The sequence below is a fragment of the Siniperca chuatsi genome, linkage group LG7 (genome assembly GCF_020085105.1).
Source record: "Siniperca chuatsi isolate FFG_IHB_CAS linkage group LG7, ASM2008510v1, whole genome shotgun sequence".
NCBI classification, from domain to species: domain Eukaryota; kingdom Metazoa; phylum Chordata; class Actinopteri; order Centrarchiformes; family Sinipercidae; genus Siniperca; species Siniperca chuatsi.
Genome location: NC_058048.1, coordinates 13,002,642 through 13,028,419, shown reverse-complemented (window position 1 = coordinate 13,028,419; position 25,778 = coordinate 13,002,642). Strand labels below are relative to the sequence as shown.

General features: G+C 39.8%; 1 protein-coding gene across 4 annotated transcripts in view; it reads left to right on the top strand.

The window, feature by feature from the left end:
* Positions 1-25,778, top strand: part of LOC122879371 (SPHK1 interactor, AKAP domain containing) — a 128,945-nt gene that overhangs the window by 68,035 nt on the left and 35,132 nt on the right. For all 4 annotated transcript variants that reach the window (XM_044203379.1, XM_044203381.1, XM_044203383.1 and 1 more), the window contains one exon: positions 8,135-8,231. In XM_044203379.1, coding sequence (XP_044059314.1) covers positions 8,188-8,231 — 44 coding nt within the window. In that variant the 5' untranslated portion in view covers positions 8,135-8,187. Of the gene's footprint in view, positions 1-8,134; positions 8,232-25,778 lie in introns of those variants that run through there.

Sequence of the window (25,778 nt, the reverse complement as noted above, 5' to 3'; positions counted from 1 at the left end):
CTATCAAAACTCCTGATAGCCTTGCTGGTGTGGAGGCACTCTTGTTTGTTTATTGTAAAACAGATTGGTCATGCACAGCCCAATCCGGTTCCAGACCTCTGAATCACTGCCTGCACCAATTTGTTCAGTGATTCGAATACTGAGGGTATGGCTTTGTGCTCATTGAAGGCTGTTTCTGCTGGTTAGAGAAACACTCTACCAATCAGACCTTTTGTAGGCAGGATTAACAATAGGGACCTAATCTTTCTACATAACTAGCTACGTATATCCATGAAAAATAGCAGAAAAACAACCACAATGTGACAAGCGTTGATGAGATCAAAGCAGCTTTACAGGTTGTTGTACGTCAACTTAACAACTCATAAAGCAGCATATTTTTCAATTGACATAGAAAACGTTGAGTTAACTGCTGATGTCAGTGGGACCGATACGTCACTCGCTACAAATTGTTGAGGGTAAAACAACAAAAAAAACCTCCCAGTGAGAAATAGCCTGACATGAACATAATGTCAGGCTGAAGGAATGAAGTGAAATGAAATGGCACTTCTGTCTGATTATCAGGCTATTATGGCCCCCATGCAGCACCTCTGCAAGGTCGCTGAGTGGCTATGTTGAGCGCATGTGCTAAACATTTAACATGCATGCAGGTGACTGAGCTGCTAGCATTTTAGCACTCACACATCCCCTCAACTATTTTACTTTACTGTATGAACTGTGGATAAGTAAGTTTTACCATGTAACAATTTTACAGAGGGTATGGTTTTAACTTACCGCAAGAGGATTTTTACACTAGTAATCCAAAATATTTACAGCAACTCAACAGCACTTCTGCTTACGTGGGACATTTATATAGTCGACTCTTCACTCCTGGCACTCCTGGTGCATGTACATGAATACATTTGTCACGTGTCACATATATATTTTATCAGAGCTTTTATTTATTGAAGCATGTGCTGTCACTTATGATATGGTGCCAGTTACGAAACCTAAAACCTGCTTCAGACAATACTTGTTACCCTAAGTTGCTCTGTAAATATATGCCCATTTACAGCTTATGTTCCACACTGTTGCACACGCCGGCCAGGAGCCAGGAGTGTCTTTGGGCAGCGCGAGTACACACTCTGTGGACCATGGTAATGGGTGGGAAATGTCAGTGCATCTGTCTGTGCCCTCTACCTATCCTTCCCTCCGGCATCATCCTTCTGTCTCCTCTCCTTTTTGCTTTTCCGGGGGCTTTTGGTGGCTGCTTGAGCACCAAGATGAAATTACAGACCGTGCACTGCATCTCAGAACTCACCGTCCCTTGACCTCTCATGTCACGTTGTTTGGTTTTGCCTTATTTTCCTTTCTTAACATAATAGGATTTTATCTTTACATGCAGTTCTGTTGTCTTTTGTTAATAACCTACCATTTTTATGGAGCTGTGGAAGCAATTTGTGAAGACAAATTGTTAATGAATATTTGCTTTTTGTTTCACTTACCCACATAATTTTTCTGGTTGGAGTAGTGGGAAACATGAGGGGGATGCCATCCCCCTTATTAATCTGCCATCCTCCCTCTCCATCTCCTAGTAGCAGAGAGAGTGCAGGGGCAGAGGGGTTGTTTAGTTGAATATGCTAGTTTGCCTGACTCATTGATCTTTTATCTGACTGAGGTTTGTGCAAGTTAGAATCTATGGCCCCGTCTTTGGCTCTGAAATATCAGTGTAAGTAACTGTGCTGTGTATTGATAAATCCAATGGCGCTGTTGGCGGTGCTGAAGTAGCAGACGGATTTGTAATTGCGACTTTTTCTCTCAGTCCTACCCTTCTGTCAGTTTTGTCTTGGATTTATAATATTATCTAAACTATATACTGTAAATACTCAATTCTATACTATATTATAGTCTACATACTCTGTATAGTAGTGTCACCTTCATGATCAAAGTGACAAGTAGCAATGTGGAGTCGTGGGGTGCTCCCATTGGGTCATCCCCACTGTTAAAAATTAACAAACCACCGACTGAAATTAGTTGTCACTCTGTCGTTGCATTGTTTCCTCATATACAGCAGTAATGAAAAGCAACTGTAGTGGATCCAGTGTGTGACTTTAGTCAGTGTCTCTCTCTGATAAGACTTCCACAGTCACTCTGCAGCTTAGAGCCAATAATGAGCCTTTAACAAAACATCTGTGAGAGACAGTACCCCGTGCTCCCAAGTCTGAGGAGCAACAACAAGCAGATTTTTACAGAACAAGCAAAGACTATTCGCTATCGCATCAACTGTCAGACCTCCTTTTAGGCACTTTGACAGGGTGCTGAGTCTTGTTATTGCTCTAATAGAGCAGCTCAGTGGGTAACTATAAATAACATGGCTACAATTCAAGTCATAAACAGTATTTTTTATTTTTTTTTTTAGTTAAGGTAAAACAGTGGGATAAAATATGAATCAGTTATTGATTTAAGTTTCATATATAATTATAAATAAAATGAACAGAATGACAGCTTACCAGTTTCCATTCTGCATTAAATGAATACAAGTAAGGATCATTAGTTTTTAAGCACTGTTGATTTGTTAAATAGCAGTTAAGGGCTACAATGATTAAAGCACAGTAATTAATACAAATAGCTGTAGTGAACAAAGTACCTATTACTCTAATGACTATTTCTTAGTATTGTGCACATTAAGAGTTTAAAGAGGCTTCAATATTAATAAGGCAGAAAATATCACAGTGGGTAAATGCTGGACTGGCAGAGTGAAGGCTGGTTCTACTGATGGTGTTGTCTTGTTGACGATATTCACATACCAGCTGTATGTACAAATACCATGATGTAGAGTGAACAACGACACAGCAAGTAATATAACTAATGTTAGCTAGGTTGTGGGTTAGCAAACTGTCGCTACAGTTGCTGCTGCGAAGCTAACAGCCAGAGAGGAGGAGACGGTTTCCAAGAGCCAGCACACCAGCTCCAGACAGCGATACTCACAACTCTCCTGCTACTAAAGCTAACATCACAACAGCAGTGCATCTTGGCAAACTAGAAAGTAAGCTGAATGTCCGTGGGCAAGTCATTTAGCGTTACCTGACACACAAATCACGGCTGGAATAGTGTTGTGTGGCTCGGTCCGAGCCACTTTGTTTGTTTAGCATTTACAGAGCTGGGACTGTGTACAAACACTGGAGGTTGTTTTCAGCGCACACACAGACAGCTAGTTTACTGTGAGGAGATATTCAATTCATATGCGCCGGGATATGAGCTGAATTTGACAAAAAGTCTTGTATTGGATTAGAATCGCATACCCCACCTTTAAAGTATAAGCTACAAAAAAAGCAACTGTGCATCACATAAGTGAAGTGAGAAGTGAACATGTGAGACAGCGCACAGATGGAGGTGCATATGGAAATAAAAGCAAAGGGAAGATGGAGGGATGGTTATCAGTCTTCATCAAGATGGAGGAGTTGAGTCAGTGGGTTACAGAGGTAACACTGAGAGGGGAGCTTCATCACTGCACTGTCAGTGGCTGGCACTTTAACACACATAGGCACAATTCGCTATTCCCATTTCCTTTCCCTGTTTTCTCGTCTTGTTTTCCCTGGTTCCATGAATTCAAATATAATGAAGGGAAGTGGAGAATCGCTTTAATCTAGAAAGAGAAGAGAATTTTTTTGGCAGGTACTGTAGAGACCTGGCGCCATACTGAAGTTCAGCTACCACAAAAACTGCCAGAAGGACTGCGTGGCTGATTCTGTGATGCCGAGTTGTCGTCCTGATTTCCCAGCGTCTAATGAAAAGGAAGAACAAATGATGCTCAGCCAAGTCATAGTGCCACCCCCCACCCCTCACCCCCCTCCCCATCTTACCTCAAGCCCTCTCCTTTGTCCTCTTCAGACCTGACTGAAAGATCACTTTGACAATGAATTTTTCAGACAGTATGAAATAGATTATTTATATTCCCCTGATAGTGTGAAAAGAGTTATTAATCACATTCAAAATCAAACATAGTCATTTTGTAATTAACATTTACTGCAGACTAAGATTTAACTGTAGACATCCCATGTGGCAAATCCCACCCATGTGGTTTCTCCAAGCATGTTAAAGCAAATGCTAAGTGTTATTTGCAATTCCTTTTCTTCTCAGCATGTCCTAGATGTCCTGTTGCGCCACTGCAATATAGCACCTGAGACACTGAGAGTGTCGCAGCTGTGATGTGCGAAAACTCATGACGTGAATAAGAACATGCGTCAACATTGTGAGAGACGGCTTCAGACAGTGAAATGTCTTGTTTCACCTTGACATTTGCCTTGCTTTGAAAAAAAACATGATGTAATGTAAAAGACGTGTAATTTTGGCATAGTGACAGGCAAGTGGAATCTATAATCTTAAATCATTGTATGCCATATGAGGATTCTGTCTTTTGTGTTTGCATTTAAAGGCTAGTTTGACAAGTCCTCCGTGTATTGCCTCCTTGAGGATTGGAGTGTGTTGCCTCTATAGGGATGATAGAAAGAAAAACAACAATGAATATGTACAACCCTGCCATTTGTTTGCAGAGCCTAAGCCAGGTGTTGCCATTTATGTTGGTGTACTTACCAAGAGTATGTTTCAGATACCATTTTGACAATTGAGTAGCTCACCTGGAGTGATGAACTTTATGTTAGTGCTTTTTAAAGCAGCTCCAATCGATATTTTTATAATAACAGTGTATCAAATGACAATGTGAAAGGGGTCACTCGTAGTGATGAACCTACAGATAATTATCACTAAATCTGCACCTCCCATCGTCTTTATGGAGCTTTATGGTGAGTTTCAGCTCATTGTTTTACAGTCCGGCCCCACAGTTTTACGGTTTTGGTTCAGTCTCACCGCTCTCATAGGGTCGTTTTCGGCCACGGCAGGCAGCTGTTTTCAGAGAAGAAGCTCTAAAAACCCACTGTGCGCTACCTGCTCAGCAGCAAACAGCAGACAGACAGAGTTAGCGACTAGCTTCTGAATATAGTGCAGCATTTAACAGATAATGAGCCATATATTTCCCTCAGGAGTTGGTAGAGACCAAAAAAGAGCTAAAAGAGAGTGAATATTGGACGTAATCACGTAGCCATAAACACGTCTCCAAATGAATGATAATGTTGCTCCGTAACTGCTTGATGTCTAAATAAGCAGCTGTTTGCTAACAACTTTGCCATAACAACTTAAAAGGTTGTGTTCACAACTCTGCTGCCCCCAAGTGGCCAAATAAATCAGATATCGCAGGTTTTGACCTTTAGGCAAGACAGGTCTGCTTAAAGAGGCACTTAAAACTGTAGGTGGGGATTCAACAAATTCACCAGGGGGTCCATTGAAGTGTTCTTAAACAAGACACTACAAAATGAAAAAAATTCCTGAAGGGATCAATGAAGCAACACAAATCAATTCTTATTTCCTCTCTAGGTGTGCATGGATATACCAATCAAATCAGGGTTTTTGTCTGTGCTGTGGATTGGTTTGAAGAGACAGGCTGAAGGGGCCAATCACGCCTTGTCTGTCTGTGAACTGATTGTCTTGTTGTTTGATACAGACTTGGTTTGCTGCTGAGAACGTGTAGATACATTGTAACACCGTCATCCAGTGTTTGTTAAGTGGAAATAAGGCATATTTGTTGGAATAAAAGAAGTTTGTTCTATTTGTACCTTGAATGCTGAAGGTGATGTTAAAGGGTGCAATACAGTGTTTTCAATGGTAGCCATTTGAAGGAAGAGACGCTGATGCATCATGTGTGCTTGCTGTGTGTTCAAAGCTTCAAAGCATCTTGTTCTATTCAGAGTTGGATTAAACTCAGAGGGCCACAGGATAAGAATAGGCTTTTGGGCCCCCTATTAATCTCCTGTTCTTCCCTATCACTTACATTAGCACAGTCCAGGGTCCCTAAAAGCTCTAAGTGAGCTGTTAGGGCCTCTGGAGTCCCCTGGGGCAGTTGCATGTTTTGCACGGTTGGTCATCTAATTCATAAATTTGAGGAAAGTATCAGCATACTGTAAGGTAACTTTCATTTCAAAATAAAAGAAATCGTACTGTATACACATCTTAACGATTCACATTGTAATGGTACTGATGCACTGTGTTGTTAGTGTCTTGCACAGTTTCATTTAATGCCCATGCTGCTCTGTTTTTCCTCTTCTTTGGAGCGCATTTTTCACTTTCCACTCCAGTGAGGGGGCAAAGATGACAGTGAGGTGACGTGAGTTAAGATAACCTGAATTCAACATCTGTGTGCATCAAGTCCTCCAAATTAAAAGACAATGACATGTACTTTATCATGGCTAGAAGAACATCTTGGTTTGGGTTCAAATGACTACTTCTTTAAGGTTAAGGTACCTTCGTTGTCATGGTTACAATAACACACAACATATTTGATAAGGTCAGGGAAAGATCGTGGTCATGGTTAAAAGAAACAAAACTTGCGTGTTGGTAGGAGACAGTTAACAAACAGTGGGCTCCTGTGGCAGAGTCCCACATCTTGTTTCCTCCAACATACAGTACATGTCCCAACAGGTAAACATGAAAACAGTAGAGTAAATTATAACTGCTTATCTTAACTGCTCCTTCCATTGCACTTAATGTAAATAACTGAACTAATTTTTCACCTGCTGACTTTCCAAACATACTCAGTTCCAATCTCAGCTTGTGTTACACTAATACACTTTGCTGTTGCATAAAATGCATTGATGAGAATTAATCAAGTTTGCATCCATCTTCAGCAATCATAAAGAGGATGTGGCCTTACTATGTTACAGGAAGCAATTAATGTGTGTGTGTGTGTGTGTTTGTGTATGAGATTAACTTAAGCATCAACACTAGTCTAATGACTTCATCAGTGTGTGCTCTGACCTCATTAAAATGGCCAATAACTTAATTAATGTGTGCGACAACCTCATTACAATTTGCTATGACCTCATCACAGTACTGTGACAACTGTGCTGAATGACTATATAATCTGGACTCACACTGACAACTGAAGCAGAGAAGTTACTGTACCTGTTTGTCTACAGTTTGCTGTAGTTTTAGACAACATAAACAGGAAAAATCCAGTGTCTAATGCCCTTCAAATCCAATGTCTATGTTTTTGCTTTGATACCATTGCAGCCATTGTACGGCATTTTGCTTGCGATCTTAAGTTTATCTAGGGGTTTAAATGCTTTCAGTTGCATCACTGATGTTAATTATTGCACAAAATCTATAATGCCCAAGAGTCTGTGTGCTCCGTCAAAGGCTCTTTACAACATTGACTCCAGTCCAGAAATTATGTACCGATACATGGCCTCCAGCAAAATACACGCAGTAGTGGATAAATAAATTGCTCACACCATAATATGCAGATCATGACTCAAACTTCAACCATTAGTTGAAAATTCTTCTTTAACTACTCTTTATTTACTCCTTTATAAAAGCTAATCAAAAATCTAAAACTCTATAGCAACTAAATCCAATCTCTTGCATCAGTCTGTGTAAAGGGGACAAATGTTGCAGATGGAAACTTTAATCTAAGACTTGTGAGTTGGCTTCCAAACAGCAAGAAGCTACACATTACACATTACAAAGTAAAACATTTGTCTTTTCCGTATGGTTTTCCTCTAGCTGCCCCTTGCACCTGAAGGGGAACATTTGTAAGGACACTGAAAATAAAGTATCTTGTCTTGTGTTAATAACTGCACATTCTGTCTATAATAATTGTGATGTAACTATAAGTTGGTTTTACCATGGCTATGGAAAATATATATATGTTTTATTATAGTGCAAACTTAAAATGCAAAACAGTTCCCTTCTGTTATCTGAATTGGTATCAAACACAACAAGCGGGATCTGTTGTTGTTATTACTCGAGATATGCCATATCTGTGCATTGCTCTTTAAATCGCTATGTGTGTTTGTTCATGCCTTACTGTGTGCATGAATGTACATTCTCACTTGTGTATGGGTGTGGCAGAGGTGAAGACATACTGCTGTGCTTTAAATTGCTTACATCCAAAACACCTGCCAAATGATGTGGAGAAAAACTGCTGGACCAAGACAACCTCAAAGAACTAGGCCATCTGTTCCTACCTTCTGACACTGATATAGTGTGTATGCATGTGTGTTTGTATAAACTATTTTATCCATTCAGCTATCTTTGTGTATTTCAGGTGAAGAACCTGGACTAACAACTTAGGAACGTAGGCAGAGAATCACACTGAAGATGTTGTCATCACTGTTCACTGTGCTGAGGACCTTCACTGAGCTGTAAGAACTACACTTTCTTTTGTCAATGTCATGTTGTTATAGATTTATATTGATCAAATACCACCAGGTGCATTTCTAAAACTTACATCAAACACTGTATTATTACTGCCGCTAAAAAGTGCTATGTTTTTTGGTAAGAAATGGTTTTGAAAGAGCTACAAAATGTGTCATCAACAAAATAAATGATATAGGAAAACAACCTCACCACAAACCCTCCGTAACATTTTAGCCTTAGACTTATTTTGTTACTGCTATCCGAGGCCACATCGTCAGGTTGTCCTCCCATCCCTTTGTGGTAGAAGGCAGAGGTATGATCACATTATCCAGTTTAAGGTGTGTCAGGCTGAACTTCCACACCATTTATTTCCCGAAAATCTCAAAGAAAAGGTAAGACACCTGTGTCATAACGCTAACTCTCGCAGACACCGGTTCAGTTAAAGGAATAACTGGAAGTCACGCCCATAATTCATGCAAGGTGTCATGGGGCTGGGAAAAACGTGGATAAAAAATGCCTAACCTAGCCTTAAAACAAGACTGCATGTTTATACAATGCACAGTTACATACCTACATACTTACTGTACACACTATGTCAGCCCTTGTTATTCTTAAAAATAATGAAAAATATTACCCCAAACTCAACCCTATAACGTAATTCTGATAGTTTAAAAGGGATATGCTTTTATCTACCAATTAGAAGAGCTATTCCTGTTATGTAGCAAATGTTATGAGTTTGTGCTTTTTTGATAGCAGTTTTGTTATCAGGCTAATACATAGTGCTGCCTTTTTGTAAAAAAAAAAATGCAATGTCAACCTTTAATTTATGAGTTGTAGAACTTCACCAAACATTACCTTGAGCATTACTGAAAAGTGTTTGACTGATATCTAGTGAGTGGTACTCTGGCAGCTGTTACATTACAAAGACTAATAATGCTGGGATCCACTTTGTTTTTCTATTGTTCTTCACATTTTCTGGTGTTAAAATTTTCAGTTGTGTAACCCACATATTTGCAAAATCCTATTCATTCTGCTTTTTCATCTTTCTTTTGTTGTTGCTTTTCTGTGCCATTATTTTCTACTACTCACTTTCTCAATACAGATCATTAGGTTTCAGTTTACATTGTCTAAACCCATCAAGATAACATAGCCATCCCTGGCATCCCATTTTTAGCATTTTCTCTCCCCACCACATGGGGGCACACTTTGTTGCTCCACCCCATTAACATCTGTCACTAGACTGGGGGTGATTACAACACTTAATTGCTGCAATTCATCATCAGGGCCTGAGCTGGTGCGCACAGGGGACTCAGGTTAGGGAAAGAGAGAGAGAAAGAGAGGAAAATGAAAAGGCAAACACTTGTGCATGCACTGGGACTGCTGAGGCAGGGAGCTGGTCATAAAGCACTAATGGATGCCAGGCTGCTGAGAGAGCACAGGCCTCTGAGAGACATCTCATCATCAGCAACAGCACCAATGTCTCAGCAGCGCAGCCTGTATAACAGGTGCAACAGCCCTGGAGTCGGACAGAAAAATAAATGGGACAGATGGTGAAAAGAGTGGGAGCATTATGTGTTTTTATGTAATATTAGATGGAAGGTGGAGGAGCAGGAAGGGATGTTTTGTCGTTGGTAACTTAACATTGGCAGTAGCTGAGGTTGAAATAATGTGCTGTGTGTTGTGCTGTTGTAGGTGATTTGTTTTCACTTTCTGGGGAAATAGCAATGTTAATTTTTTTCAGCTTTTTGAGTCATTCGTGTGGGCCAGCAGTCATATAGGAAAAGCCAGCATACATGCAAGCAATAATTAAGAAGAGAGCAATATAAACTTTTTGAATGAGCATTGGATGAACAGCTTTCACTTGAATGCCACGGCTGTCATTTAGTGTTTCCATGTGCATCCATGGATATTACATCTCCAATCCTGTAACAAATCATAAGACGCATGTTGATTCCAATTTAAGTTGAGAATTAAGGTAATATTGAGGAAAAACAACACTTGAGCTATTCACAACCTTGACCTCTTCTTGGACAACATAAGCAAACAGCAGCATGAACAGCAGCATCATGCGGATGTGCAGATCAAACTTCAGGGGAATGCTTTGAAGGACAGAGGTGATCAATAGGAAGGGCATCAGAAACACCTGCTTCAGATGCTCTTAGATTATTCATCTGGGACAAACTGAAGTAGGGCAGAAGATAATTGTAGGTCAAAATGTACTTTGGAATAAGAACAACTTGGATGTGTACAAGAGCACAGGTGCTTGAATGTGGTTGTCATTACTGGTCTCAAGTGTTGGGCACATACACAGTATTACGGCTGTAATCAGTGGCTGTGTATCTGCAATAACTAAAGAAAGTACTGGTAGAGGTTAGACAAAACATTTGATTACATTTTGTAATTTTTTAAATCTTCTTTTCTTCATCTTCCTTTTTGTAACCTCGTTCCAGACCTCTGAAACCCAGCACACATGTCCGATTTCTTCAGCGATTCAAATACAGCAATCATGACAATACAATAATGAATGAATGAAGTGAAACGAAATGGAAATTCTTTCAGATTGTCAATCTGTCACATAAGAGGGAACAAGACTACGACGAGTCTACACAGGAGGCATTTCAGTCCCGTTTTTTCAGTCGTCTGCCTCACGTGTGTCTTACGGAACAGATTCTAATAGAAGAACACTTCTATTATAGAGATTCTATTTGTAGACTAGAGGCCATAGTGTAGACACGGACGGAGGACTGAAGCTAGCAGCTGAGGCTGTATGCACAGTGGTGCCATGAGCTCAATGGTAATATCAACATGCTAACATGGTCACAATCACAATGCAACTATGTTGATGTTTAACAGATAAAATGGGCTCTTCTCATTTCTCTCCTCCTTCCCATTTCTCTCCACCGTCCCCCTGCCTGTGCCCCTGAAATCGATCTCAGGGCGGCATTTTGAAGGACGTCACAATAGAGAGTCCCTCCCCTTCTGGTGTCCCCCATGGGACCTTATTTCAGAAAAAATATGTATGGTAGTCAATAGGGCTTAATATCGTTTAAAAAATTACGATACCAGTACCTTTAAAACCAGTAAAACCAGTACCTTTAAAGTGACACCGATACCAATAGAGTACTTCATTCAATACCCATCATGTGAATAGAAGCATTCAGTTGCGTAAAATGCAACCACTCCTCCCCATCCAAATGATTTTTACACAAATACATTTTTAAAGTGTTCTTTAATTCGATTTTGATGCACGAGATAAATGTAGCCTATATACAGAGAGCCAGCACAACAGACCAGCCTTGTTTATCAGTGTTGAGTAATGGGAAACGTTAATTCTGAAGGACTATGAGTTAACAGTTTCAGTCAAGCATTGTATGAGGCTATGTGTAGCTCTGGTTGTGTCTGTTTTACAAAAACCACAAAAAAACAAACACAAAGCCAGCGGTGCTGCTGATACAGCGGATTGTGAGCTGAAGTTTCCCCGGTAAACACACCGATCTCTTCGGCTGTTGCAGTCACTACATCTCAGTCTCTTTTTCCTCTCTTTCTCAGCCTCTCGATGTTTCTCTTTGGATGAATGAGCTCACCATTAAGCAGAACAATGCTAATGGGCCTGTGCCCTCCAACTGTGCTGCCCTTGCCACGCTCCGGCTTTATCTGGCTTCTTTGCTCTCAGCTCAGATTTAATGAAACAGGTAGATCTAATAGATGCATGAAAGGTTGAGTTCTTTAGCAGTATAGCTGGGTTAGAGTGTCAAACAAAAGGTGCATCAATGCAAGACGGGTGGACAGGTGTACAGGTGTGTTTCTCTGTAGGCAGTGGGGCAGTTTTCTTTTAGCTCTTGGTTTTATAAACTGTATTTCTGCATTCATGTCTACCCTGTACTGTAAAATGTTTACTTCTGTAAAGGAGAAAAAACATTGATTTTCAGCAGAGGGACAAAAAGAGTGACTTTGACTTTTGAAGCCGATGGTGGGAGGTGAGAAAGGCTCAGTTATGAGTGTTGTGCCAACATCACACCTCTCAGTTTGCCACCAGGGTCAAGGAAACTGTTTGGAAACTGGAGCAGCAGATCAGATGCCCTGAGTGCGATTTGTTTGTATGTAGGAAAGCCGTGATAACCGTGATCTTGCAGGGGCAAAAATCGAGAACTGGCAACCTTTTCACAGGAAAGGATGAAGGGAGTAATGTGGAGATTGTATTAAATTTACTATCACCAGGGGTCTTGCCAGGCCAGTGGAGTGGCTGTTGCAAGTGCCCTCATTTTGCAATCCTCTCTCACCTTTTACACTGTAACAAACTGCCAGTTTGGGTACCTGTTTGAGTGAAGCATTGATCACCAGGGTGAGATTGTGAAGGCAAGAGGCTGGAGATCAGCATCTGGTCTGATGGAGGAGGAACAGGATGGGCAAACAGTCTCACTGACTGGCACAGAAACTTGTGGAAATGGGTCTATACTTTATAATCTTGATGGTAACACTAGCGCAGGTTTATATTATTATGGTGATGTTATGGTGATGAGGGTAAGCATTTTTATCTTTGCCACTCACTTAGTTGACATTGTGTCATACTGTTGGAAAAGCAGAGAGAGACAAAGCAGAAATAGTACATCACATATACTGCTGCATGACCCTTTTTATGGCAAAGGACATGATACTTTTTTCTATTGCAGAGAACCTTTAGTTATTTTTCAACTGTGTCATATTTTGTTGAGATCTTGTTTGGGGTTTTTTTGTTTTAGAATGAGCCAAAATGTTATGTTTGCTTTGAAATATGCTTTGCTGTATTTTTGAAAACTAGTCACTGGAATGGTTCAATGTCTTATATATTTATATATATATAGTAATTATTTTTTAAATTAAATTGTTTTAGAAAAAGATTGAAGCTGGCCACTCTGTGAGGCTGTACTTAGGCAGCATTCAGACCGACTTTAGCTCGGCATGAAAAGACGCAGCCTCCTCATTCATTTGGACCAATCCAGCGGCGCAGTGGGGGTGCCAACGCAGGGAGCTCTGGCAGAAAAAAATGCAAGGTTGTCCAGGAAAAAGTGTAACCGGGCTCAACTTTTGCTGCAACGCAACGTCATCGGGCAAGGTGCTTTGTTGGCCAATCAAATACATCACACAGATCACAAAGTAGATTACTTTTTTAAAAAGAATACAGTTGCAGCGAAATACAAAATAAGCGCCGCCATGATAACTTTCCAAAGTTGTATGATCCTGTCTGATAGTATTATAAACCACTGTTCACTGTTTTGGTGTTTGAGAAGCCTTCAGATTCATTGATCTGTTACTCAAACTGGACTTCCTGGAGGCAACACGCCTCCACCAACACACTGATTTCTGTCTGAACAGGAGACTCCTTAGGCAAAGCGGTGCTTGGAGCTAAATGCTAATGTCCGCATGCTAATATGCTAACAATGATGATAATAACATGCTGATGTTTAGCAGGTGCAATGATCACCATCTTAGTTTAACATGTTAGAATGCTAACATTTGCTAATTAGCACAAAACACAAAGTACAGCTGGTGCTGATGGGAATGGTATTAGTTTTGCAGGTATTTGGTCATAAACCAAAGTATTGGATAAATAAAAAATTTGACCTGATGATGGTGCTAGTTGAAACCTTAAGGACTCACCAAAGTGATTACAATTCATTCCTCTGGAGAACATGAATGTCTGTTCAAATTTTGCAATAATCCATCAAATTGTTGTTGAGACATTTCACTAAAAACCACAAATGTGAACCTCATGGTGGTGCTAGAGGAAAAGGGGATCACCAAAGTCATTGGGATACATACATTAGCATAAGAAAGTCTGCTGAGCTGCAGGGCAGACCAGGCTTGCCACATGGAAGAGCAGGAATAATGAGAAGCAGGACTGAGGGTCATTAGAGGCAGAGGGAGTCTTTTTCACAGTGGTGGCTGGTAGACTGCCAGTAGAGTTTGCTTACAAATGTGTGTGCAGGGTAAATGGGGTGCTGTGTTCAGGGATTAGCAGGGGACAAGACCCTCAGTTTTATTGTTTATTTTTGGCAGTATTGTTGTTGTTTTTTTGTTTTTAGAGTAGTAAGTTCATTAAGTTCACTTAGTGATCGTAGTGCTGTTTTGAAACACTTTTTTTAGAAGTTTCGTACATTCACTGCTCTTCTTCTCTCATTTTCAGCTGCCTTTCTCATGTTCCATATCCGTTAATCACCCATCGCTCTTTCACTTCACTTTCTCTCTCTCTGTAAGTTTGACTGTTTCTAAACCTGTCTGGATTCATCATCGATTGGAGATTTTAATACCTCTGTGGTAAAGTTTATATGAATATTGGGCACTGTCTGTTATACAATAAGGCTTTTAACAAGGAGAGCAGGGAGGAACATATGCACTTGTGTGCACAAATACTGGCATACTTCACACACTGTACTCTCATGCACAAGCAACACAAGCTGTATATGAGGACACACTGCATAAACATACTGTATATATAGAGACTCACACACAATGACACACAGAGCAGAATGCTTCAGCAGATGCTGTGTGGTTGTAGGGATCAGATGGACACTGTTGTATCTGTACTGAAGGAGACAGCGTTGTGGTTGTAGACAGTAGGACGCCTGAGTAAATCTGGCTTCAGCCATCTGTCCCAGCATCTCTCTGCACACAGACTGGCTCTGAGACCATTCTGCACATGGTTATGAAGGCATTTTGATTATACAAGTTTAGAGCAAAAAATTCAGAGTCAACAAAGTCTGAAAGTTGTTTTAAAGGATTTAGTTTGACCAAACAAACAAAGCAGCTTCAGTGCAGCTGAAGAGTTAGAAGAGAAGATTGATACCACTCTCAGGTCTGTACGAAACAAACATAGATATGAAGCTACAATGAAGAGGCAGTTAGTTTATCTTAGCATAAAGACTCAAAGCAGTGGTGAACAGCTAGCGTGGCTCTATCCAAAATGTTAAAAAAAAATGCCTTCCAGCACCTCTAATTAACATGTTATCTCATTTGTGTAATCTTGTTGTCTTGTCGTCACGGTGAGGTTGCCAGGCAACCAGTGGAGACTCCAGGAAGTCACTACTCCCGACCAAGAAATGGTCCCACATAGCCCACTGTAAAATCTCAACTTGCCGTTCGTACACTTGTAATTAAACTATAAAGACATAACATGTTAATTAGTGAGTTTTAGAGGTGCTGGTAGGTATAGTTTTTTTACCTTTGAACTGAGCCAGCCAAGCTGTTTCCCACTACTTCTAGTCTTTGTGCTAAGCTAAGCTAATCAGCTAATCAGCTAGTGTAGCTTCATATTATATATAAGCGTACAGACATAAGAGTGGTATATATTTTCTCATCTAACTCTTGGCAAGAAAGCCAATAAATGTATTTCTTTAAAAGTTGAACTATTCCTATTCTAAGAGGATATTGGACTTTATAAGCTGTAATATGTGGATGTGTCTGCTCGATTGACAACATTAACACCAAATATTAGGGTATGTGGCTAATTTCAGCAACATCAAAAATTCAGAGCACGGGCGCCATTGGCCTTTTTAACAGCAGACATTCAGTCATAAAAAGCACAGGTGTTACTAATAACATTAACAATGGCTCTCTTCTATTCCAGTAAGTCATGACAGTGAGCCAGCATGAACAATACCAGGATCGTGACACTGAAGCAGCTGAAAGGAATTCAGCCATCAATCATTTTATGATTTACAACTGTGCTTTTCCTACTGTGACATGTCAAAATGTGTTAAAAAGGCCTCGGATAATAATTAAAAGACCTGATGTGAAGAGATATTTAGAATAATGGTCATCCCACGTATTTATAATAAAAGCTTTAAAAATGGTCATGACAAAGTCAGATGGAAAAAAAGGAACAGTAGAGGAGAAACAGCGATGGGGGTCTCGAGCCAATTTCGTTAAACTACAGCTCAGGAAGTGCCAGCTCAGTGCACCTGTTGACTGAGACAAACTGTTAGCTTACAGCCCGCAGCCTCCTCTCACAGTCGTCTCATTCATGACCTTTTAAAATGATTGCTGATTAGGAGCACTCAGTCGCCTCCAGCGAGGTGAAAAAGGAAGCAGGGAGAGCAGAGGAAAGGATAGGAGGGCCATCCTATCTAAACAACAGTGTGTACAGTGAGTATTTTCATTCAGTGTTTGCAGTTGTTCCACTGGGCTGAACACACACACTGCTGATAGAAAAGCATCAATCCCTCAGTTTCTTCAGCAAACACTGACTGAGATCGCTGTTATCAACTGTTATTAGTGTAGTTAAAGGATCTTATATATATATATATATATACATATATATATATATATATATATATTTGATATAGTGTATATATACATAAATCTAAGACACACCAAGCATGTTTTGTCTTTCAAAGCATCTAATCTGGTAAAAAATGTAGAGTAGACCCATCATCAGTGTGGTTATAAATATGGAAACCTGTCTCCAAAAAAATACATTTATATACTATTAAATGATTTTGCCTAATATGTTTTGGAGGAAACATAATTGCTACATGGATTATGGTCACAGGCAATGTGAAGATCATGGTTTGGTAACACTAAGTAAATACGTCATGTCTCATGTACCTAAACATAACCATAAAAACATGGCTTTAGTTGCCACGAGCAGATATCATCGGGAAAACAAATGAAATACGCTGTTAGTGAATATTTTACTGATATGTTCAGTATGAACAGATATACATAATATTTATGTTGATCAAATGTTTTGGGTGGAATTACTTCATTTTCCAAATGTATTTGCTGCAAATTAGCAGTACGTAAATGTAATTTTAGGAGACAAGGTTGAAATATGTCAAGCTGGACAAAATGCATGTTAAGGTGTCTTTGTGTGGTCTTTAAAACGAATGTCAGACAGCTATAAATGCTGTCCCCCCTGACAACAGCACAACATTGTCCATAATCCCTAGTGTGTTCTAGGGGCCCGTCAAGCTTTATTCAGGGTTTCACTCTCATCCAACATAGGTGGTCCTCTGGTTGCGTAATCTATTTGGCATCTATTTATATATGGAACTTGTGTGATGCTTGTTCATAGACATGAAGGTCATTCGGACCAAAATGTTGTATGAAATATGTTTGCAAACAACCAGCAGTAAGCATGAGGGTGTGCGGTCGGTTTGAACGTTTATTCAACGTTTTCACTAGTTTTACTCTTATTTTTGTCACCCCAGATTAGATTCCTTGCAGTATCCATGTGCTAATGTGTTAGTGCCTAATGAAAAAGTCAGTTTCAATGTTTCAAATGGAACTAAAGCAAATCATTTTCAGAAAATAATTTCTCTGTCATAGAGAATGACCTGCACCATTGTACCTACTGTATGAAGGACAGACAAATTAATGACATTGAAAATGATCCCAGGTCTGATGTGGCTTTTTCGTCCTGCTTATTGTGGGAGCAGAAAACAGTTGATCACTATGTTATATTCTCTATGTTTTGAATCTTGATGGATTGCTACCCCCTTTCCCAAGTTATGAACATACAAACTATAGCAGAAAGAATGTTATCATAATTTAAAAAAAAAAAAGGTCTCCAAGGTTTACCCTCGTCCCACTTCTGTGGCAGGGATGAAGAATATTGTATACCCAGTAAGTGTTTACTGAAACATGAAAGCACATTACCAGGCTGTATCAGATGGGAACAAAAAAAAACAACCAGAGGGGCTAAAACAAATGGAGCTGAGGAAAGATGGTGGATGTGTGATGAAGCAGTGAGGAGGGGGACAAAAAGAGAGAATGAGTCAGCAGCAGTAGCTTTCGCTCTCTCCCTCTCTAAGGACAGATGTTTCCCTAAGATTAATATTCCCACTCAGAGTTTATTCATCTGCATTATCCCCGCCCTCACCAGGTGATTTCATGCCTCCTGAGCAGCCCCCTTTTAATGCGGCCACGATGTCCGGGCTGTCACAGATTTTGATAAATGATACTGATAAACCAGGCTTTTGGGACGGAGTGTAAGGCAGGGCTAAATTTAACCCGCCAAAGAGCAAGCATTGATCACACTGTTTATGCACACCGTGCCATTCATAGCTTTTCCATTTCTTCATGAATTTTTAAACTGTGGAAATCTTTACCACTAATGCCTCTTCAAGACCAGTCATAACTCACTCATAGCTAGTCGTTGGCACATTGTTGTATACTAAAGGCAGCAGTAGCCAGTCATTACAGCTGCCCCCATTCACTGTGGTCTTAAGTGATCACAGATTTGATAGGCGGCAATAAATTATGAATCACTGTTTCCACCGATTTTTGAAGGTGTACTGTGTCCACAGGTTATTGAGTGGGCTTTAGAAATCAGGTATGGGTCCATGATATTGATCTGCCGGAGGTCATTTCCTAGCCTGAGAATGGTTGGTCAAATTTCAGGCATGCGACTGTGTGCACACCTTCTCTATGTATGCGTCTACTCTATGTGTGTGTGTATGTGGAAAAGTAGACAGAGCGATCACAGTCTAATCTTCTTTTTCTTTTTCCCTTTTCTTCGAATTCTCCTTTGCGACGGGACCATAAAATCCTCAGACATGAATCTATTACCTTGTGTCTGGTAATTATCTTGTAAATCCAGATCTAGTTCTTGCTCTCACCTTCACCCCGACCTGACGTCACCTACAAATCCTTTGTTCTGTGCCATCTGATGCTTCCCTCCCCATAAGGTATTCTACCTTACCAACCTCTGTTTCCAACGGTGTTGTGTTTTTTAATTTCATCTAATTACCTCTTCCAGCAAACCTGAAAGGTTTTGTTGTCACTTGTCTCTTTCCTAGCAAGGTGCCTGAAACTGCTACAAATGGATTTGGTTGTGACATTTTCTTGCCGAAGTAACAGGTGATTCAGGCCTTGGATTTTTGCCATTACACATCATACATTTTCAGGTAGGAAAGTCTTTTATCTGGGACTTCCAAGTCGGCAGCTAAACAGCATTGCATTCTGGTGCTATTTTTACTGAGTTCCCTGTAGTTTAGAGAAATTGAACTGCAATTTAACATCAGTGCCAAGGACATCGGCATCAATCAAAGGCACATTTTTAGCAACAGTATTTGGGTGATTTTACACAGAGACAGTGAGAGGTATGGAGGGACATTAAAATGATATCCAGCTATAAAAACACCTTGAGTTTTATTAGCACTGATCTGCACCATGTCTATATATTAGACAAAGTTAAGACATAGACAATGCTAAGAGTCTACAGCCATGCTAGCAGCTTTGTGAGGCTGTACTTAGACACAGCAGTGCTATGAGTTTAATGCTAAAGTCAGCATACTACCATGCGAACAATGACAATGTTAACATGCCGATTTTTAGCAGATATGTTTACCATGTTTAGCATGTTACATTTGCTAATTAGCATCAAACACAAAGTGTGAATGTCATCTGTGTCATTATTTCTAGAGCCAAAAATAATGTGTGCTGCACAATCATTTATGTACACGACACACTGGCTCACAAACATGGGCAGACTTAAACTACACAGTGAATATTCCATACAAAATGTGACATTTAGAATCTGTAAGACACTGTGCTAGTGAAAAACACATATTTTTATCATCTTAGTATCACGACACTTGGATCACTAGGATTTTTGTTTCCCGTACTGTTAGCTCAGAGAGATCCAGTACTCCACAGTAATTATCTCCATCAGTGCCACATTTCCCTCATGTTTAGTGGCTGCCGTTTTACAGTCTCTTAATTAGACAAATGTTAGCTTCTTTTACTTTGCTTATTAAACACTACCACAGACAGCATAGTTAACCTTTTAAAGAGAGCCCTTTGTCTCTCAATAATCCTCAGTGCTGTTATAGTGCATAGTGCTCCGTAATTATGGCACGGCCTTGACCTTCGCTGAGTCCGTTGCCAGTAAGAAGCAATAATTGAATTGTGGAGTCAAAGCACCTGGTAGTCCATTTGTTCTTCATGTTAATTGTGCATGTTAATTAGGTTCTGTCTTGCTGTTGGCAGTGTTTCCTCTTGTGTTTGTATCCATACAGCCAATGGCTGCATGCATGTGCATGTGCCACAGCAAAGTCAGACCAATAATGGCCAAACAGGTTTGCTCCTCTAAGGTGGCCACCTCACGCTGACTTATTAAAAATAAACCAGAAACCAGATGTCTTTTACTCATTTTCACTGTTCAGTTTCAGGGGTGTTGATTCAATTCTATGACAGTTTTTAGGCCATACTTTGTAGTGCTGTCTTGTGTTGAATTAGACTGTTGTGAGGTATTTAGGTGGACAAAATAACAGAAACAACTTGTTTTTATAAAGGCAGTATTTGCTTTCAGGAACCAGCAGGTGCACACACACATATAGAAGATGAAAAATGTCATTCTTGAGTAGCCTAGCTTTTCATGACAAAATTAACAAAACAATTTACGTCATGCCTGGTTGACACAAGTAGTGACTATTTAAATAAAGAGAGTGGGGAACAGTTAAATGAGGAAGTTACTATTACACTATTATTGCACAATTTAACAAAATATAATTAAATGTAGAAGGAACATTTTATTCCAGGTTTTTAGTAGTAACGATCACAAAAGGACCTCAATCTTATTAACGTCCAATCACATAACTGGCAGATGATATTTAAGGCCAAATTGGAACCAACATGTCATCTAATTGATATGTCTAACACTAGTGTGTATTAAATGTATGTGTGTGCTCATCTTTGCCTGCATCTGTTTTTCTCCCCACAAGATTAAAGGGTCTATAAAAAAAACACAAAAAAGTCAGAAGGCCATTTCTCCGCCATGTGGGGAAGATTAGGGTGGACAGAATCAACTGCCAAGGGAGACCAAAGCGATGGACAGAGAGAATGAAAGAGAGATTTACAGTACAAGAGAAAGATGAGGAAAGAGGGAGAGAAACCTAGATAGAGAGGGAGAGATTATACTGAGTCCTCAGGAAATCAATTCAACCTGCTGCTCAGGTTTTCAATGAGCTTTGCAACTTAGTGATCTGACAATGAAGTCTGGACTCAAATAGTCAAATAGTCAATATAAAACCACAAGGCGATAATGCGTCATCTTTTACAGCTTCTGTACATCGCATTGTGTTCAGATATTGTCTCCACTAAGGCTAAGTCAAAGCCACCTGACATTTTTCCATGTATATGTACTGTATAGGCATGTACTGATAGTCTCATCAGCATTAAGTACAACTTATTATATTATTACCCAGCAGGCTTATCACTGACTTGGCTCGAACAAGGCCACTGGCTGGGTCTGGCCCAAACCTGCCGGCATCCTCCCAGCAGCAGACCGGAACTACAATCTGTCACCACCACCATCTCCTACTGTAGTACAGTGCAGCTCTGTGCCACTATCATGCCCTCTACTGCCATCTTTTATCTCTCAGCAGCCTTCATCAATCCCTCCTCCAACCTTCACTGCGCCAGCTCCACCATCCTGCCCTCAAACCCTCCATCCATCCTGACCATCCTATCTCCCTAATACTATGCACTGTACTGCACTCTGCTTCCAACATCTTTCACATCATCCATCATCGACCTTTTCAGTAGTAAGCTTAAGATTTACATTAGAATTGTGACAGTCCCTACATAATTAAGAAAATACAAGCAGCTACAGTAAAAGCTGAAGGGGCAAATGTCAGGGCTGCTTCTGTTGCCATGGTTTGATCATTAAAAGGAAAAGGAAATGAGGAAGGAAAGAGTTAGGATTTAGGAGAAAACAGAAAGAGAGAAAACTGAATGAGAACAAAGAAGATATGTTAACTTGACATATTTGAAAAGATGAGTTTTCAGTCAACAGCCCTCCCCCCTCTGCTTTATTGTGTAATAATACGATATTAAAATGCCACAGCAGATGGAAAACAATGATATTGTGTCTAGATAGACATAACACATTTAAACATAGAGGAATTTAAGAAGTATTAGAGTGTGATTGCAGCAATATGCCAGTTCTCTGCTCTATTAACATTTATGATAACAATGTCTGGTTTAAATTGGTTATGGAGAGATTGGGGGCTGCCAGGTGTGGTTGAAGCAACAAAAATAGGGCTTAAAGTGGAACTCCACCGATTTAACACATCGAAGTCTTACAGGTCTTGGGGAGTACTACTGCATATGTGAAAAAAAGTTTTAAGCCTTTTGTGTCTCCAGAGGGTGCTGCGTGAAGTCTGATAAATTGTCTCAAGTGATGTCACTCGAGTCCCCCAATCTGGTGTGGAGTTAGGAAGAAGTGACTTTACCAGACCTCTGCAGCCCGCTCCTCAGCTCCGGCTAGCAGCTCAGGCTACATTAGTTACTACTCGCATAACACACCTGAATCTCCAATGTGAACTGTCTGTGGCTGTGTTGCATTGTGGGTAATGCAGGTGCCAGGATTTGACAAGAAGAATACACGGAATTAAAAAATGATATCTCTGGTTCTACTGCATCGATTTCAATCATTAGTCTGACAGCTATGCTAAATCGGTGGAGTGCTCTATTCATGCCAGATGTGTTTACAGACAAAAGTTGTATGTACCTGTACTGATAACTGAATACATAATGTTGTGTATTTAAAGTAAAAGCTTTCAAAATACACTCAGTAATTACACAAGCAATATCAGGGAATTAGTATTGATCTCAGCAGGTAAAGATGTGTTATCTCAATTCTGAAATTAAGTCAGTGATTGGTGACAGATGATTGTCTCGCTCACCAGACTCATCTGAAGGCAACAGCAGGAGCAAACAGACAAACATTGGTGCATAAAATTGGCTTGCAAGAAGTACAGATTTAAAAAAAGAGCAATAACAAAAAGTTAATCAGATGTTTGAAACTGGGTCATGAGAATTGTCCTACTGTGGGATCCATAACCAGAACAGAAATGACCAATATGTAATTGACTACACCTGATGAATATGGTTAGTATTCAAATAACACTATGACATTTTTAGGCGTGAAAACATTGACACTCATCTTTTAAATGTTCAGCAACACAGCAAAGCCAGGAGTGGTCACATAGCCGCTTCCCTTATGTAGAGAGAATCGAAGTCTAGACATTAACTAAAGACTTACAGTCAACAGGCATGCTGGATCAGTATTAATATACAAACACATAAACACAGCAAAACAGTCAGCAGAAATATCTCTAGAGACATTTATTATGCGGATCGAGTCTGTGGAAAAGTTTTTCTCTCTCAGTACAGAGACAGCAGGTTTGCAGATGCTGACTCTATAGCTCGGATGATGGAAAGGCTGAACACTGAAGAACATTTCACTATAAAGTTGACAGTAATAACGGTTTTGATGAGCACCAAATGTGAATAAGAAAAAAAATCTGAATTAAATTATACATATTGAAATTTCCAAAAACCTCTGCATAATGTGGTCCTCTTTATTTTGTTATTGTTCTATATGTATATGAGAACCAGCGCTCTAATAATAAGTGATGTCACTGAGAAGCAAAATCAATGACTCCATCATTAACCTTTTCATACGATTATAATGATCATGATGATGATGAGAGCGCAGGTGGAAAGGAAGATGGATGGAAAGGTTAAACAAAAATAAATCTGGAATAACTGAGGTGAGTGGGGGCTGTGATTTCTCTGATTAACAAGGTCATTACCTCTAATTGCTTCCAAGGACTGACTGTCAGCAAGTAAATACTGTGTGTACCTGTCCAGTAGTCATGTTTGCATCCATCTCAAGTGTTTGAGTTTTGTGTGTACAATGCTAATTTGTTTGCATCCGCAGTCTTATACCTTGCTAAAATAATGTTTGTAGCAATCTGGTACAGGGCCACATATGTTCTGACCTGGTCTGGATAGCTAGAATGCGTCCTCGGCTGGTTCCCGCCACCTAATGATTCAAGCAAGAGGCTCAGTATCCACCAGCCCAGTGCTGAGCCACAGCCTCATGGTGTGGTAGCTAAGAGGGAGAAGCTATGCATCATGTCAGGAGCTACAGTATTTTACAATGGTTGTGCAGTCTTTTTTCTTGGACTAGTTGCGTCAGTGATGGCTGCAGTGACTGTTTCATGTGAGGAGCCAGCAGTTGGTTTAGTAGCTTTTTGAATGGTTCAGACATCCGTTGAAATCTTTTGGGGCACCACATCATGTAAAACCAGCAGATTAACACAGCAAACCAGAGGTGGCAACAGTGTATTTTGGCAGCTTACAGGGCTGCCAAACAAACATGTAGGGTATGACACCTGTATTAAAACGTTCCCTTCCTCTTCATCCTCTTCCACCTTTACTGTGAGTGGGACTGATGGAGGATGTGAGTGATCCTCACCACCTTGCACCTTGAGTACATTTTACAGTCTTTCTCCTACCTACATTTGAAGTCCCGTATCACCTCCAGGCTAAAGCACCATGCCAAAATCACAGGAAACTTGATCTTTAAAGTAACAATCTTTAAACCTGCAATAACTGATTTTTTTGGCCACTGATTTTCTTGTGGCCGCTTAAGTTCACATTGTCATTTGATACATTGGTATTATAGAAACATTGATTCTAGCCACTTAAAGATTTAAGTCTTAGAGTGGTAGACTGGCTGCCACGTCTTGTCTGTTATGTTAATCTGCTGGTTTTATGTGATGTGGTGCCCCAAAAGATTTCAATGGATCACACGAATCACACAAATATGTCTTCCAAAACAGTGGATGACCTATTTCAAATGCTGTGCCTCCGGATAAGATACACCAATATGGTTGATTTGGTAACACCTGTGGTTACTGCTAGTAACAGCAAGTGTGCAGGAATGGCGCACTCTGCCACTAACAATGAAAACTACTATGTACAGTAAAAAGTTAATTACAGGATGTAGATACATTGAATGGCTATTGGCGAAAAATTGCAGACCATATTGTCAAAAACGAGGTTTGATTTTGTGAAAACCTTAAGTATTACAACTTTAAGTGCTCAGTTAAAAACATGAGCCTGTCCATTTTGTTTATTTTACTGAAACATTTACAGCTATTTAACTTCTTAAATTCTTAAAATCTGTTAAAATGTTTTTCATTCAAATTCTTATTTAAATGTAAGTGGGTTGATCCCTTGTCTTCTCCACATTTTCTGACTGAGGCAAATTGTGGCTTAACATCAAGCCAATTGATGCTTCACTTAATGCCAGCCAGAAGACAGGATTGTCTTCATCATCCTATAGTGTACTACTCAGCTTTTATCTTCATGCACATAACTTTTCAGACTATAGTAACTTTTAAATATATATTTAATTCAGTCGCATTTAGCAGGGCTTGTTTCAGAGTTTATTGGCGGAGTTTGGAGAATTGGCTCGATGGCTTATCCATCACTGTGGTATAGGCAAAATAAATAGATTATATCTGAGTTTAACAGTCTATTTAATCTATTGTTTTTTTTAAATTGCTCTATTCTAAAATGTAGTCTAATTTAATAGTTTATTGATACAATTTCATCAGAATACTGCCCATCTACACTACATAATATGAGTAGAAATGTGAATCAGGTCTGTTTATTTTTTATGGGATGACTACGCAGGAGTTTATCCGAATCGAGGGTCTAAGGACAGAGGGTGTCGTATGCTGTACAGATTGTAAATTTGTGATTTGTGATAT